Source organism: Panthera pardus, unplaced genomic scaffold, assembly GCF_024362965.1.
Source record: "Panthera pardus isolate Hobbes unplaced genomic scaffold, ASM2436296v1 HiC_scaffold_25, whole genome shotgun sequence".
Taxonomy (NCBI): domain Eukaryota; kingdom Metazoa; phylum Chordata; class Mammalia; order Carnivora; family Felidae; genus Panthera; species Panthera pardus.
The window spans coordinates 13538312-13554568 of NW_026526821.1; the positions used below are offsets into that span (position 1 = coordinate 13538312).

The window sequence follows — 16257 nt, forward strand, 5'->3', positions numbered from 1 at the left end:
GGTGACAAAGGCAGCCAGGTGATACTGTTGGAGGGCTGTAAAATACCATGGGAACAGGTGTTCCAGTGGCTATAAAAACACACGTATCACAACCCCTTTCTGTCAGTCTGGGTTCTCTCAGTGATGAGTGACAGAAACCCAATTCCAACTAGACTGACCGTACAAAACAAAACAAAAAAAAAAAAAAGGAGTTTATTTGACTCGTGTAAATAAAAAATCCAAGCGTATTTTGAGCTTCAGGTATGGCTGGATCCAGAGCTCTGTCTGGCTCTCATCTATCAATCCATCCCTGCAAACTCAGCTCTCCTCCAAATTGGCTTCACCCTCCACCCAGCTTTCCACCTGGCATCACCAGACCCGCATTGTTACAGCAAGCCATCCTTGTAGAAAGAGACGGTCTTTCTCCCACAGGTACCAATAAATGTCCCCAAACGAAGTATCTTGGGGCTGGTGCTCTCCGGGACAGCTGGTCGACCCCGAACCATCGGAGGGGTGCGTGGAATGCAGTGACTGGCTGGCCTGGGTCACATGCACATCCCTGGCGTCAGGCCTGGGGCCAACCCCACATGAGCCATGAGGATTGGGAGAGGGAGTTAGGTGTGATTCTTCCCTAAAGAAAAATCCAAGCACTGGTGCCAGAAGAAGGCAGGTGCCAACCCTACAGCCAATGCTCAGGAAATGCCCAGGGCACGCTCACAGGGCTCTCTCCAAAGCAGGGTGCTGGTTCAAAGGGCAGGCCAGACTCATTCATTCAACAGATACTCACTGAGCACCTACCATGTGCTGAAGGGGATCCAGCAGCAAACAAAAGAGGCAAAATCTCTACTCTTATGGAGCTTACATACTAGTGCGAGAGTTAATAAAAAAGATTTACAAGTCTATAGTGCCTACGATCGTGAAAAGTGGTGGGAGGGATAAAGGAAGGAACGGAAGGCAGCAAGGAGAAGGAAAGAGAGTTATGATTTTCTGTACTGAGAAGGGGACATTGGGGCAGAGAAGGTGAGGACGCCAGTGAAGGGAGTTCCCCCAGGAAGAGCATTCCAGGCACAGGGAACAGGGGAGACGGAGGCCCTGAGGGACAAAGGGGTCCTGCCAGGCTCAGAGCCGCAAAGAGGTCAGGACAACAGGGCAATGCGAGCAAACGTCCAGGAAGTGGTGATTTCTGAGAGGTAATGGGGTGATGGCAGAAGGGTGGACCATGCAGGGTCTTTGAACCAGAGGGAGGGAGGATTTTGACTTTGTAAGCGATACACCAATGGAGGACGCTGAGCAGAAGAGGGACATTATCCGACTTACGTGTTAATATGACCCCTCTGTCTATGATATGGAGAATGAGCTGAAGGGGTGTCGTGAGGGCAGGGAGCCCGGTGCGGAGTCTACGGCAGGAGTCCAAGCACGAGGCGATGGCCACTCAGACCAGAGGTGGGGCGAGGGGGGTCGATGCTATACCTAGTTATCAGGTGGTGCTGGTAAGATGTGCTCTGATAAGCGTGGCTCAGTCGGTTAAGCGCCCGACTTCGGCTCAGGTCATGATCTCTTGGTTTGTGAGTTCAAGCCCTGCTTTGGGCTCTTTGCTGACAGCTCAGAGCCCAGAGCCTGCTTCCGAGTCTGTGTCTCCCTCTCTCTCTGCCCCTCCCGCACGCACGTTCTGTCTTTCTGTCTCTCTCTCTCAAAAATAAACACTTAAAAAAACGTTTCTAACGGGGTGCCCGGTGGCTCCGTTGGTTAAGCATCCGACTCTTGGTTTCGGCTCAGGTCATGATCTCATGGTTTGTGAGTTCAAGTCCTGCATCAGGCTCTGCACTGACAGCACGGAGCCTGCCTGAGATTCTCTCTCTCCCTCTCTCTCTGCCCCTCCTCTGCTCTGTTTCTCAAAATAAATAAAATTTTAAAAATTATTAAAAAAAATAAAAAGATGTGCTGATGGGCCTGATGTGGAGTGGGAGAGAAGAGTCGTGAATAACTCCAAGGTTTTGGCCTGAGTGACTGCAAAGAGGGAGTCTCTGTTTACAGAGCTGCGGAGAGTGATGGTCAGGAGCTCATTCTGCTTCTGGACCTAGTAAGTGGCAGAGGCTGTGAAAAATCAAAAGGAACTGTCCAAGGCAGTCAGCGTTCAGAGTCAGGAGTTCGGGGAAGAGGCCCAGGTCCGGAAGGGCTGGGAGCGAGGGACGACCAGGGAGGGGGCCAGAATTGTGTGTAGATTGCGTGCCTGTGTGTGCTGTACTGGGTCCAAGACCCTCACCAGATTTCCAGGGGGATCTGTGATCTGGAAAGTTGTGGGGGCCCCCGGCCCCGACGGCTGCCGTGTGGGAGAGGCAGGCTTTTGAGAGAAAGGCTTGGGAGGGTTTCTGGCCAGGCCCTTGTTTTCCACTTTACATCTGTGAACACGAGGAAACCACTCCCTGTACTGCAGACTGATCTCCAGAAATCAATTCTAAATTTCAGGCTTGGGCACTCTGTAGGGGCCAAATGGCTGAAAGCCCAGGAGACAGCGTGCCCAGATTCCGGACAGCAGATCAGTGTAACTCCCAGCCTGGCCTCTCTAAGACACCAACCCCTGACATTCTTGCATTTCTCACCAGAGTTACAAAAACATGTGGCTGCAGGTTATCTCGGGAGGAAGAAAGGCTCATCTAGACCCACCCTGGTGTTCAACTTGCCAAGCACATTCCTGTAAGACCTTTTTTTTTTTTTTTTTTAAATTCAGCAACACTTGGGAGATACTTAAATTCTGGAAGCTAAATATATTGGGATTAGGTTTGGCTGCATATAAAAGAAAATATAAAATAACAGGGGCTTAAACAAGATAGAATTTTGCTTTTCCCTCACATAGAAATATCTGGAAGTTGGCATTCCAGGGCTGGCATGGTGGCTTCAAGGTTATCAGGCACCCAAGCTCCTCTACCTTTCCGTCCTGCCATGCTTGCTGTGTGGCTTTCTGTCATTAAGGTCACCTCATGGTTCCGAATGGCTGCTGGAGCTCCATCTATCAGAGCCACGTTCCAGGCATCAGAGAAGGAGGAAGCAAAAGGGTAAAAAGAATGGACTTCAAGTTAAGTCGGCTCCCTTTAAGGACCTCATTCCAGACATCACGTACAACACAGACAGAACTTATTTAATTAGCCACATGATCTCAGCAAGAAATGTGGGGCACACTCAAATTTGGATTATTCAAGGAGGGCTTAACTAGATTCTGCTAAAGTATGGGGAAATCTGTTTAGTAACACTGCAGCCATTCCCACCCCAAGGCCAAGGGGATGAGGGGGCAAATGGTTACTGGGACACAGAGAGTCCCCCCCGCAACAGGAGCCGTCCCCCTCTGTTGATTCCCCAGGGAGAGTGTTGGAGACATCCATACCCCAACATCCCTTTCTGCTTCTGCTGATCTTCCACCAGGGCCCCCCCCCCCCCATTGGCCAAATCCAGCCCAAAGCCAGAGGGTAAAGACAATTGTGGGTGCAACCCATCCAGGTCAGCTCGCTGGTCTGGATCACTGGGCACGGAACTGATCTAGAAGGCCAAAGCGAGGACCGTTTGCACGTTTAGCTACAAGAGCGTCTAGGAAATGTATTTATTTCCTAGCTCAGTGCATTAAAGGTTGAAATCAGAGCCTCTTAAGAAAGGGAAACCTACATCAATAGGCCACCGGGGTCTCTCCCACACCAGATCAGGAGCAAGGGTCCCAGTGAGGGGTAGCACCTCTAGCATGGGGGTGGTGGGGGATGGGGGAGGCAGTTGTATGAAGGGCACTCGTGAGACCTGCACCTCCAGAAGGAGGTGGTCACATGGGAATTTGGGGGAGGAGCATCCCAGGCCAAAGGACAACTGCAAGAGCCCTGTGGCAGGAATGGACTGGCCAGGAACTTAGAGGAGGGCAGCAGGACGTGGGGAATGAGGGGGAGAATGATGGGAGAAGGTCTGGATTTTCTTCTAAGGCTGATGGAAGGTCACTGAGCTGTTCTGAGCAGGTCAGGTACGCGTGATTCGTGTTCTCGGTGGCTCAGTCTGGCTGCGGGTGGAGGGGCGGTGGCCCGGGGACCGGATCAGAATCAGGAAGACCAGTTGTCCGGGTGGGAGCCGGTGGGTGCTCTGGAGAGGCGGTGGCAGGGGGGGCGGGTTCTGTTTTGGGGGTCAGCAGGCAGGGCTCGTGGACGGATTGCAAGGCGGAGGGAAGGAGCATTGAGAATCAGAGAATCACTCAGAGGTTTTGGCCGAGCCGCTGGGCAGATGGTAGTGCCATTTACAGAGATGGGGACACTGGGGGAGGAGGAACAGGTTTTCAGGCTCAGGACAGACATCAAGCTGCTTGGCACACAGCACCACCAGGCTGGTGGCCAGGTGACTGGCTCCGTGTGGCACAGGACGAAAAGTGGGCAAAACACCCCGGACTTTGCATAAATAGCCTCTGGCAAGGAACAGTCTGTGGGTGGAGCTCCTCAGGGAGGAAGTGACCGGTGATTGGTTGGAAAGTGACCTTTTTCCAGGGCCTCTGGGCCACCTCCCCTCCACTGAGAAGGAATATATCAGAATTTCCTCCCTGAGGCTTCAGAGCCAGAAGGAGCAGAAGGCAGAGGAGGAAAAATTCACTTCATGATCTCTCTGACAGTCCGATGTTCATTAATGAAATTCTAGCACGGCTGTCTTCGACATCTGCTTAATTGATACTGGGTTTAGGAACCGATTTCGAGCCTCGGCTTTTCGTAGCTAAAACCAGCAACAGCATTTGACTTTATTTTGTAAGTTCCCAGGGCGCCTGGGTGGCTCAGTCGGTTAAGCATGCAACTTCGGCTCAGGTCATGATCTCGCGGTCTGTGAGTTTGAGCCCCGCGTCGGGCTCTGTGCTGACGGTACAGAGCCCAGTTCAGATCCTCTGTCCCCCTGTCTCTCCGCCCCTCCCCTGCATGTTCTGTCTCTACCTCTCTCTCTCAAAATAAATACATAAAAACTTAAAGACAAAAAAACCTCTTCTGTTTTGTAAGATTGCGGAGTCCAGAGCGGCTCCCCCTTTGCCGCCGTGAGGAAAAGCCGCCCGAGCAGCAGGGCCCTGGCAGCCGGCGCGGTTATTCTGGGTCGAGTTGGAGGCACAGCGGTGAGCACATCCGGGCACAGATGTCGTTGTCCGGGAAACAGTGGGGTCCCTCTGCCCAGATGTGGCCTCCACTGCTGCGCATCCCCCGGCCTCCCTCTCCCCGCCTGCTGGGGACAGAGCTATTCCGGGCGGTCGGGCTGATGGGACCCAGCCTCCCGTGGTGGTTAGACAGTCTGCCACGGGCAGGCGGCTCACAGTCTGATCCGGTGACATCGCGGGCATTCCGGGGACACTCGAGGCCCGGATAAGGGCTGCCTCTGGTACTCCAGCCTGGTGGCTGCAGGGCAGCACAGGACACAGATGCTTTGCCACCTGTGGCCCGAGCTGATGGCCCTCCCCCGTCCCCTCCCCCTCCCCCACCTGCCTGTCCGGGTCAAGGCTCTGTCCTAGCCTGCACCCACACCCGCAGCTCTCCTCCCCCTCTTAAAGCCTGCCCTCTGTAGGGCTCTGGGTCATAGTAAGTGTTACTCTGAAGGTTTACTCAGCTGGTCCCTTCCCCTGGAATAGAAACAGCTGCAGGTTGTAAACCCAGCGCCCCCAGGGCCAGGCAGGTCCTGTAAATGTGGGGAGTGGGGAGCGCAGGGAACCAGCGCGGCCCTTCTAGACCGGGCCTTTGCCACTCAGGTCCACTCACTGTGAACCCAGCAAGGCCAGATCTCTGTATTTTTTCAAGCCAAGCCAGAAAACTGGATTGATGTGAAATCTCCCAATTAAAAAAAAAAAAAAAAGAATTAGTTAATGTTTTAAACGCTTTCGAGCGCACAGACCGGAATGTGTCCAGAGGCACTCTGTGAACTCGGTGTGACACAGTACTTGGGAGCTACAGCCACTAAAACTTTCGACAGCTACCGCGTGTTAAGCGTTTTCATATGCCGTGTCCTGCACTAGAGGCTTCGCCCGTATTTTCCTCAGTTAAATTTTGGAACATCCCGTGGGAAGGAGGCACTCTTATTCTCCCTACTTTGCCCACGAGGACACCAAGGTACTTGGGGTGGGGGGGGTGGTAACTCATTTGCACCAGGGTATGTGGCCGACAGGAAGCGGCGAGGTCAGGAATTGAACTCAGGCCATGTGCCTCTGGGGCCCTTCCCAGCACACTGCAGAAGATGACAGAGGGTATTCGAGAATCGTCCTTGAATGTCACCGTCAAAGGAAACCTTATACCTAAAGCTGTTCCCGGGCTGTACTTTGACAGAAGGGAAACGAAGGCCCCAAGAAAGTCAGTGACTTAATAGGACAGATCACACTTCATTCCGTGGGCTCTTTGATACGCAGAGTCTACAGATGCGGGGGGCGGGGGGTCGTGCCCCGCGTTCCGTCCAGAACAGAAGCGTGCTGATGTGGGTTACACCCGCACACGTATGGAGCAGCGGAACCCGTTTAACATAAGTGGGTGAGAGAAGAATCGCTCAGAGAAGGATGGCATGTGGAGAGGACGTGGGTCGTGGCCCCTTCACCCGCCGCCTGGCCCCATGCCAGCTGGCCCTTCGGCTCCTGCTTTTCAACCCCCAGGAGAGGAGAAAACACTGCTTGGGAACCCCTGGACCATGTGACTGGAGGGTTGGCGGAGGGGGCTGGAGGCTGAATCAGCCCCGGGGCCGAGGACTTGATCAATCGGGACTCTGTAACGATGCCTCTGCAAGCACCGCCCGCCCCCAGACCTTGCCCAGGGCGCCTGGCCGCTGCTTCCTGTCCTTTAACCAACAGGTGAATGTGTTTCCCTGGAGGTCACTGGAACTGCTACTCTGTGGCCTGTCGGTCAAAGCACAGGTGACAGCCCCGGCTTGCGGCCAGCGTCCGTGCAGGGGGAGTCGGGGAGAGTGGGGCACCCTTGCGGGACTTGAGCCCTTAACCTGTGGCATCCGATGCTGACTCTGCGTAGACGGTGTGCGAAATGAGTCGGACTCTTGGACCCCCTCCCGGTGTCCCAGAATCTTGACACGCTGGAAAAAGCATAACCAAACATTTTCGTGGGCAGGCCCTGCCTGTGGCTTTCTGACTGTGGCCTCCGGTTTTGTGTTCAGAGTCACCTGTGGTCTCCACAGATACGGGGAGGTCCTTGCTGAAAGGCCCCTGCTCGATTAGATTATCTTTCCCCAAATGAAAGGCACAGATAGGAAGGCGACACACATCCTGGAGTGTTCGTGGATTAGCCTGTTTGCAGTCAGTCCTCTCCTCCCCCCTGAGCCTCCAAAGTATTTCAAATCATATGAACCATACAGCCTTACCTTCAAATACTCAAACGATTCAAAACCAAAGTAGCCTTCCCCAGCCACCATTCGCAGGGCTCACCCGAAAGCAACCGTCCTCTATGGCGTGTGTATCTGCTGAGAACATTTTCTCAAAGAGCAAGAAGGGGAAGAAGGAGAGAGCTTAGCGCGGTCCAGGGAAAGCCTCCCTGAGGAGGCAGTTTTGGTAAAGACCTGGATGCCACGGGGCAGGGAGGGGCGGAGGGGGTGTGTCTCGGGGCTGCGAGAGCAGCAAGTGCAAAGGCCCTGAGGCAGGAGCGTGCTTGGCGTGTTCAAGGAATGGTGAGAAGGTCAGCGTGGCCGGAGCAGAGGGCAAGTGGGGGACGGAGGTACAAGTTGTACTTGGGGAGAATCAGCGTCCAGGTCATATGGGGTTTCCTGGGCCAAAGGGGGCCGGGGCGGGGGGGGGACTTTGGGTTTTATTCTAAGCAAGATGGACGCTCGTTGGATGAGTTTGACAAAGGAAGTCATGGTGTGACTTAACGCTTTAAAAGGAGCCCTGTGGCCACCAGGTGGAGAACGGACTGCAGGGGACGAGGGTGGGAGCCGGGAGCCAGTTGGAGTGACTGCCTCAGTAGGTCCAGATGAGGGTCAGGGGTGATTAGAGAGTGTGGTTGAAGGGGCACCTGGGTGGCTCAGTCGGTTAAGCATCAGACTCCGACTCAGGTCATGATCTCGCGGTTTGTGAGATCAAGTCCTGCATCGGGCTCTCTGCCATCCGCATAGAACCCGCTTCGGATCCTCTGTCCCCCTCTCTCTGCCCCTCCCCCGCTCGCACACCTGTGCACGCACCCTCTCTCTCAAACATAAACAAATTGCAAAAACCGTTAAAGGAAAATGCTGATTTCGGTCAAGACCCTGGGTTTACCCCGGGGCTTTATTTTTCCCCACATCCCATCTCCCTGCCACTGCTCTCTCGAGGCGAGAACACATCACAGACTCTGTTGACCTGTAACGTTAAGAAAACAAACATCGTTGCAGTAGTCGTCTGTCAAAACCAGTGCCTCCCCTGCCACCCACGCTGGGGGCCACAGGAGTCTGTCTTAAAGGGCCGTGGGGTGCTTCTGCCCCCAGCTGACACAGGCCCTTAGGGCAAAAAGTGGGTGGGAACCACCTAAGCCCTGGAAGGGGCAAAAATTGAGTCAGTTTTGAATCTTGCAAGCCCCCGGCACCCGCTCGTTCCCTAGAGGTCGTGGTTGCCCCGACCCAGACTTTGAGAAGAGCAAACGAATTCAGCGTTTCCCAGATGCCTTTCTACGACAGGTAAGGCACGAGTTGTCTCATGTGACAAGTCAAAAAGCATGGATTTTACTACTTACAAACTTATTTTCATGTGCATCAAAAAAAAAAAAAAAACGTTTTGATTAGCATATCAGGCACAGAACTTCATGTAGCGACTCGGGTTGAGATTCAAGTTTATCTGTCTCAAGTCACGTTAAGGGGCGCCTGGGTGGCTCCGTCGGGTCAGCGCCCGACTTCGGCGCAGGTCATGATCTCGCGGTTTGTGGGTTCGAGCCCCGCGTCGGGCTCTGTGCTGACGGCTCACAGCCTGGAGTCTGCTTCGGATTCCGTGTCTCCCTCTCTCTCTGCCCCTTCCCCATCTCTCTCTCGCTCTCTTTCAAAAATAAACATTAAAAAAAATTGGGGGGGCGCCTGGGTGGCTCAGTCGGTTAAGCATCTGACTTCGGCTCAGGTCATGATCTCACAGGTCGTGAGTTTGAGCCCCGCGTCGGGCTCTGTGCTGACAGCTCAGAGCCTGGAGCCTGTTTCAGATTCTGTGTCTCCCTCTCTCTCTGCCCCTCCCCTGTTCATGCTCTGTCTCTCCCTGTCTCAAAAATAAATAAATGTTAAAAAAAATTGTTTTTTTAAATTTTAAGTCGCTTTAAGGAAAAATATCAAATAAGGATAAATAATAGCACAGGTGGTCTACCGAGGAGGCCCCAGAAAGCGATCAGAAAGGGGCCGCCAGATAAGCGTCAAGGCCAACGTGGGTGGGGCCATCTCATGGGTGGGATGGGACCATTAGAGTCACACAGAGGTGTCAGGTGACCTCACCCCTGGCCCAGCTAGGTTGGAAGGTTTGATCACAGAAGGAAACCGGGCCTGTTTTTGCGTGCACGTCCCAAGTTTGTGTTGGACAGAGTGAGTCTGGGTTGGCCGGCCTGGCTTCATTTAACGTGTTGAAAACTGGCCTTTTTATTTCTGTGCGGCCGCGTCTTCCAGCTTCTTCCCCCCCATCAGACTGGTCCATCTGCCTGAGGGCCGGGCTGGGCGAGATTAGATCACATGTTTTTGTGTTCCGGATGTGGACGCACAGAGCCCCATCGCTGTGGCAGTTGTGCTAAAGCAGGTCACTGTCCCCACGGGGAGGCTTCATGGTAGTGCTGCTCGGGCACAGAAGCCGCTGTCCTCTGGGGGCGTCGTCACCTCGTACCTGAGCGGCGCATGGACACGGCTCCCCTGCAGCCGGCTCATGTGGGCAGGGGCGAGCACACCGAGCAGACACGCACGGGGACTCCTGGACGAGAGCGGCAATCGCTCCTCTCCTCGGAAATAGTACGGTGGAGACAGAAGCGCTTTGAGACCCTGGTTCTGAGCCCATTTTAAAAAAAAAAGAAAGAAAGAGAAAGAAACGGTTCTACGGGCTTTTGCTTTTTGCCAGTGCGGCATTCGGGGCTGCTGACTGCAGGGGAATTGTTCTCCAGGTGGCGGCCTCCTGCCTCCTGGAGGAGGGTCTGACAGGCCGGGTGGGGGGCCAGCGTTGTCCTTTCTGCAGACCTGGGAGACCCAGATGGGCCGGGTTCTCACCACCAGCCGCCCCGTCCTTTCTCCCCACAGTTTGTAAAGAGCGAGCGAAAAGTTGATTCTGCCTGGAGGGCCCTGGACTCATTCCTTTGAGGAATACTTACTGAGCACCGACCCTGTGCCGAGGGCCGCTCCAGGCCTCGGGGCTGGGAGGCCTCAGTGACCGGGCGCAGGCAGACAGCAAGATAAATATGTAAGTGTGTAAAAGTCTGTGGTTAGTTACAAATGACAGTTATGGAGTCAGAAACTTAAAAAACAAGGGAGGGGTCTCAACTGTCAGGGGCAGGGAGTACAGACGAGAAGGGGGTGATCGCACAGGCCGTCAGGGTTCAGGGGGAAAGGCCTTCCAAGCAAAGGAGCAGCAAGGTGAAGGCTCTGAGGCAGGAGCAGGCCTGGCAGGTCTGAGGGCGGAGACGAGGCCCCTGCCGGACGAGGTCTGGACCCAGGAAGGCCTGTGGAGGACTTCAAGACTTTGTTCTCCGGTGAGTGGGAGCCCCAGAGGGTGCCAAGGAGAGGAGGCGCTCTGGCTGCTCCGTGCAGAATAAATGGGCAGAGTCCAGTGAGGAGGCGAAGCAGCTGACCTAATTCGGAAGAGAGAGGATGCCCAGGGAGGAGGGCGACAGGGCCGGATGGCGGACAGGCTTTGCTGATGGATTCGATGTGGGAACAGAGAGACGGGACCAAGGAGTAGCTAGATTTTTGCCCACGTAGCTGGAGGAAAGGGAAGGAGGCATGAGGGGGCAGGTGGCAGCAGGAGCTCGGGTTAGGGTATGAGGCACTGATGGTGTCTGAGAGAATCCCAAGCAGGCTCTGCACTGTCAGCACAGAGCTGGATGCACGGCTCGAACTCACGAACCCTGGGATCACGACCTGAGTCAAGATCGAGAGTCCGTTCTCAACCTGAGCCACCCGGGAGCCCCTTCCGTGGACTTCCGTTAATCAGCTGTAATTGGTGTGTGTGTGTGTTTAAGAAAAAGATTCAGGGCACCTGGGTGGCTCAGTCAGTGAAGCGTCTAACTTCAGCTCAGATCATGATGTCACCGTTCGTGGGTTCGAGCCCCGCGTCGGGCTCTGTGCCGGCAGCTCAGAGCCTGGAGCCTGTTTCGGATTCTGTGTCTCCCTCTCCCTCTGCCCCTCCTCTGCTCATTCTCTGTCTCTCTCTGTCTCTCAAAAATAAATAAACATTAAGAAACTCTTTTTAAAGAATATTAAAAAAAAGAAAAGAACAAGATTCCGCTACCCTAAATGAGAGAAGCCAGGATTAACTGCTCTAAGGAAAGGAAAACTAAACCAGTCGACTAAATACAAGCCAATACTGCTGCCCCCTGAGCGTTCTGACAGGCGACTGGTTCACTCCCCGTTGAGGCAGGAATTGTGTAGGTGTTAAGGACGTGACCACACCAGTTGACCTTTTGTGTTGATCAGTAGTGGAGGGAATCACTTGCCCACGGCTGGCGTCCCTGATATTTGGTGATGTGCCCCCGTGCTGCTCCCACCGCTGGTGTGCCAGCTAAAGTCACCTCTGGGATGACCAGGGGACCCAGCCTCCAGTCCAGGACTCTTCCGAGCCTCCTTGAGGTCGAGAATTGACCAAGTGCTTGGGATCTCAGTGCGTTTCCTGGGTGTCTTTACGCTGCCTCCCGTGCGGTGTGAACCGTACGTTTCTTGAACCTGACTCCAAGCACCCGCCGTCCCCGCCGGACAAGCCTGGGTTTGAGCCCTCACATCACGCTTCCAAAGGCGTGTGGCTTTGGGCATTTCGCTCTCTGTCCTCAAAAGGGCTGTTGAAAGGATTAAGTAACACGGCACATAACACATGCCCAGCCGTGCATACAGCCGGCACTCGGCCATTGCGATATTAGCGAGCATAACGATTATTATTGACCGATAACACTGCCCTCTACCCCACGGAGAAGCTGGACCTGTCTCATCCACTAAGTTATGTTAGGACGCTGCCAAACCCAGGCCTTCAGGCGCCTGGCGGGTACGTGAATGGGCAGATGTGGGATGTGGGACCATAAGGAGCCGTGGCTAGGGTAGCAAACCAGAGAACGCGGGATGGATTTCATGCTCTTTAAAGGCAGAGTTTTCGAACCCGCTGCGCAAAACACACATGTCTAGGAATACGAACCACCTGGGGCTCCTGAGTTCTATAGAAACCTCAAACAGTAAGATCAGATCTTCTGTTAATTTCCAGACGTTTATTGAGAACCTACTCTGTGCCAGGCACTGTTCTAGGCTTGGGAATGTAACGGCAAACAAAGCAGGCCTAAATCCCTCCCAGATTCTGGGCCAGGGAAGGCCTCCCCTGAGATACTTGACTTTTGCTCAGTAACCTGAAGGAGGGAGCGCTCCAGGCAGAGGGCAGAGCTCCGGCAAAGGCCGCGAGCCGGGGACGTGGCTAGTGTTCAGGCTTGGGCCTCGGGTGTCGTCGGGACTCCGATGTCTCGATTCGTGGTAAAAGTTCAGGGTAGAAAGAACCCATCGGCGAGTGGGAGGCCTTCCCGGAAACCCTTCGCCAGGAGCGGCCCCGAGGCTGGTGAGGCCCCAGGGCTCGGCTGAACCCTGAGACTGTGCCCTGCTGGCTTCGCAGGCTGGACCTCGGAAAGCCCATGTCATCTGTCCCCTCCAGAGGGAGGTGTCGTACCTGGTAGCAACCTTGTAGTTGCCTGCAGTTACAACTGTGTCCCCTGGGGCTTCTTGGAGGGCGTGTGACCTTGAGGATAGATGTTCACACGGTTCCGGGCCTGATAATTCCTGTTCAGTTCCTCACACAGAGCTGGCTCTTTCCTCCACCCACCGCTGCCAGCCTTGGCCAAGAGGCTCAGGAAACACACCTGGTCCCAGAAGGGCCTCCCCTATAAAAACCAGCTCAAGTGCTGCAGGGGGGCTGGCCAGGCCTTGCTGAGGAGGTGACGTCGAGTTGAGATCTGACTAAATGGGATAAGCCAACAAAGGGATGTCTCAGGAAGAGTCCCAGCAGAAGCGGTAGCCAGTGCAAAGATCCTGGGGCAGGGATGGGAGTGGAGCATTTGAGAAACCATGAGGAGGCCAGTGTAACCAAGTGAGCAAGGGGGAGGGGAGAGATGAGGTCAAAGGAACATGGGAGGTGGCTTGGCAGCAAGGACGAGTCTGGAAGAGTCTGGAAGAGTCTTAGGCCACAGTAAGGAATTCCGGTGTCCTTCCGAGTGCCACGGGAAGCTATCCGATGGTTTTAAATAGTGAGGAGATATGATCTATGTTTGCCTCAGGGAAGCTCTAACTCTATTTCCGTCCCTATTTGGCAGAAAGATGGGATAAAAGAGCCATATAAATCTCCTTTTCATTCTTCGCCTGTAGGGACAGAGTGCTGAGGTGAGAGTGATTAGTTTTTGTTAAAACCTCTAAGGGGCTGTTGGTGATTGGGCTGGGCACCTCTCCAGTAAAAACTCCAAACGCCTGGTAGACTGCATTGGCTTACTCTTCAGTAGTTCTAGAAGCCAGAAGTCCGGAATCCACGTGTCGACAGGGTTATGCTTCCTCCGAAGGCTCTAGAGGAGAATCCTTCCTTCCTCTTCCAGCTCCCGGGGGCCCCGGGAGTTCCTTAGCCTGTGGCTGCGTCCCTCCAGCCTCTGCCTCGGTCCTCACATGGCCGTCCCCACCGTGTCTGTGTGTCTTCTCCCTTCTGGCTCCTACACGACGCTTGTCATTGGATTTGGGGCCCACCCCAGTAATCCAGAACAATCTCCCCCCAAGATCCTTAACTACACCTGCAAAGACGCTTTTTTCCAAATAAGGTCACATTCACAGGTTTTGAGGGTGACGACGAGGACGTATGGAGGGTGGGGGAGAGTTTGCATCACTCAGTCCGCAGTAGACTCTAAGAACTCTAAGGAAAAGGAAGGAACCTGAGGGTGGGAGGAGGAAGAGAGAAAGGATTTCCCTTGAATATTTCCCTAACCCTACTAAATATCCTGATACCGGCCATAGGTTTGCACATCCACTCTGCAAACGTTCATTGAGTGCCTACTGTGTATCACACCACGAGGGCGTTGAGAATTCAGCACGGAGCAGGGCACGCAGTCTCTGCCCTCGTGGGGCCCTCAGCGGAGCAGTGACCAGGAAAGCACCTGTGCACAGTAGGTCTCCTGCACGTTAGTTTCCTTTCCGTCCTGAGCGCCTTTCGCTGCTTACGGCTTCACTCACGAACAAGAAAAGGCGCGAACGGAGCCACGATACCTAGTGGTATGCGATTAAGCCCTAATAACACCTGCAGCATGCATACGACGCGCTCGAGGGAATCAGAAGCCAGTGTGATCACTGGAAGAGGTGTGGCTTGGCCGATGGCTGAGTCTGGAGAGAGGTGAGAAGTAGATTCCAAACTAGAAGGACCGTGTGGACAAAGGAGCAGAGGAGTGTTCAGGGAGGTGAGCCAGGTGGGTTGGCATGACCAGATTTCAATAAAAACGAACAATTCTTGGGCAAGTTCCAAACAAAACAAAGTACAATCTTCCCTTCGTTTACATAGTGGTTGCTTACCAAAAAAAAAAATAAATACACTGCATATTAATATCCTGCAAAAAAAAAAAAAAAAAAAGATGTTTTGTTTATATGTATGACAAACAGGTTTTTATCTGCTCCCCATGAGCACGCAGCGGGACTGGGGACCCAGGATATTTCTTGCACAGGACTACCCCACAGTGCCTCGCGGGCCCATGCTCACAACTAACCGTTGTGCCCCCCCCCCCATGTGTCCCCAGAGATTTCCAAAATGCACCCCCTCCCCAGGGATGGGGTTAAGAACCACTCAGCGCCTGTCCCCACTGGTCGCATGGCCCACCGGGCACCAGCTGGGAACGGCCGCACTCACCTTGGCTCCTGGTTGCAGGTTCCATGCAGGTGATGAACAAGACAAGGCGCATCATGGAGCGGGGTGGGGCGCACTTCGTCAACGCCTTCGTGACCACGCCCATGTGCTGCCCTTCGCGTTCCTCTATCCTCACCGGGAAGTATGTCCACAACCACAACACCTACACCAACAACGAGAACTGCTCCTCGCCCTCCTGGCAGGCACAGCACGAGAGCCGCACCTTCGCCGTGTACCTCAACAGCACGGGCTACCGGACAGGTAAGGGGAGCCAGGGGGCCGCGGGCGGGCAGGCGGGCGCGCAGGCGCCCCGACCTCAGACCGGCGTGTGGACCCTGTACTGCAGGGATTGGAGATGACGTCAGGCAGCCCGTGGACCGCTTCATTTTAACTTAAAAGCGTTCGCTTATGCCCGTGGGCCCTAGAAAAATACGACCCGAGGGGCGCCTGGGTGGCTCAGCAGGTGGAGCGTCCGACTCTTGATTTCAGCTCAGGTCGTGATCCCAGGGTCGTGGGATTGAGCCCCGCCTCTGGCTCCACGCTGAGCATGGCACCTGCTTGAGATTCTCTTCCTCTCCCTCCCCCTCCCCCTCCCCCCTCCCCCTCCCCCTCCCCCCTCTCCCCCCTCCCCCTCCCCCCCTCTCCCCCCTCCCCCTCCCCCCTCCCCCCTCTCCCCCTCCCCCTCCCCCCCTCTCCCCCCTCCCCCTCCCCCTCTGTCCCGCTCATACAAGCTCACTCCCTTGTTCTCTAAAATAGAAAAAAAAAAAAAAAAAAAGAATAAAAAAATATATTAAAAAAAGAAAAATACAAAATGATTTGCCTATAGTAGTGAAAGAACGTGACCTTTTCAAAGCAATTTGAATTTTTTTAATGAGTCCACTTAAAATATGAAATACAGAGAGAGGCTAGAAGTATTTATGTGTGAGTTTGTATTCACCATGTGTTATGTTAGGGACCGGTTTATTGACTTCAGACCATCAGCATGGAAGAAGGTTCCAGAAGAACATTGGGGTGGGAGGCAGGGATGAAAATTGGTGTGGAAAATGGACAGGAGCACGTGTGGGACTGTGTGGCCACTCTGCAGAATGGCCGGGAAACTGACATGGACGGCTTGTCTACACTTGGCCGTCTACACTACCCAGCACGCCCCACCTCTCCTGTGGTCAGTGCTGCAGAGCTGTATCGTGGATGGATACAGAGCAATTAGGCCTTCCGGTCTATCTTGCAGGAGGTACCTTGGTCGGTTCCCAAGGCTCACCTGTCAGGCT

General features: G+C 54.2%; 1 protein-coding gene across 2 annotated transcripts in view; it reads left to right on the forward strand.

The window, feature by feature from the left end:
- The window catches only part of SULF2 (sulfatase 2), a 118149-nt gene that overhangs the window by 31564 nt on the left and 70328 nt on the right, over positions 1–16257 (forward strand). For both annotated transcript variants that reach the window (XM_019458230.2, XM_053890168.1), the window contains exon 3: positions 15011–15250. In XM_019458230.2, the coding sequence (XP_019313775.1) occupies positions 15011–15250 (240 nt within the window). The remainder of the gene's footprint in view (positions 1–15010; positions 15251–16257) is intronic.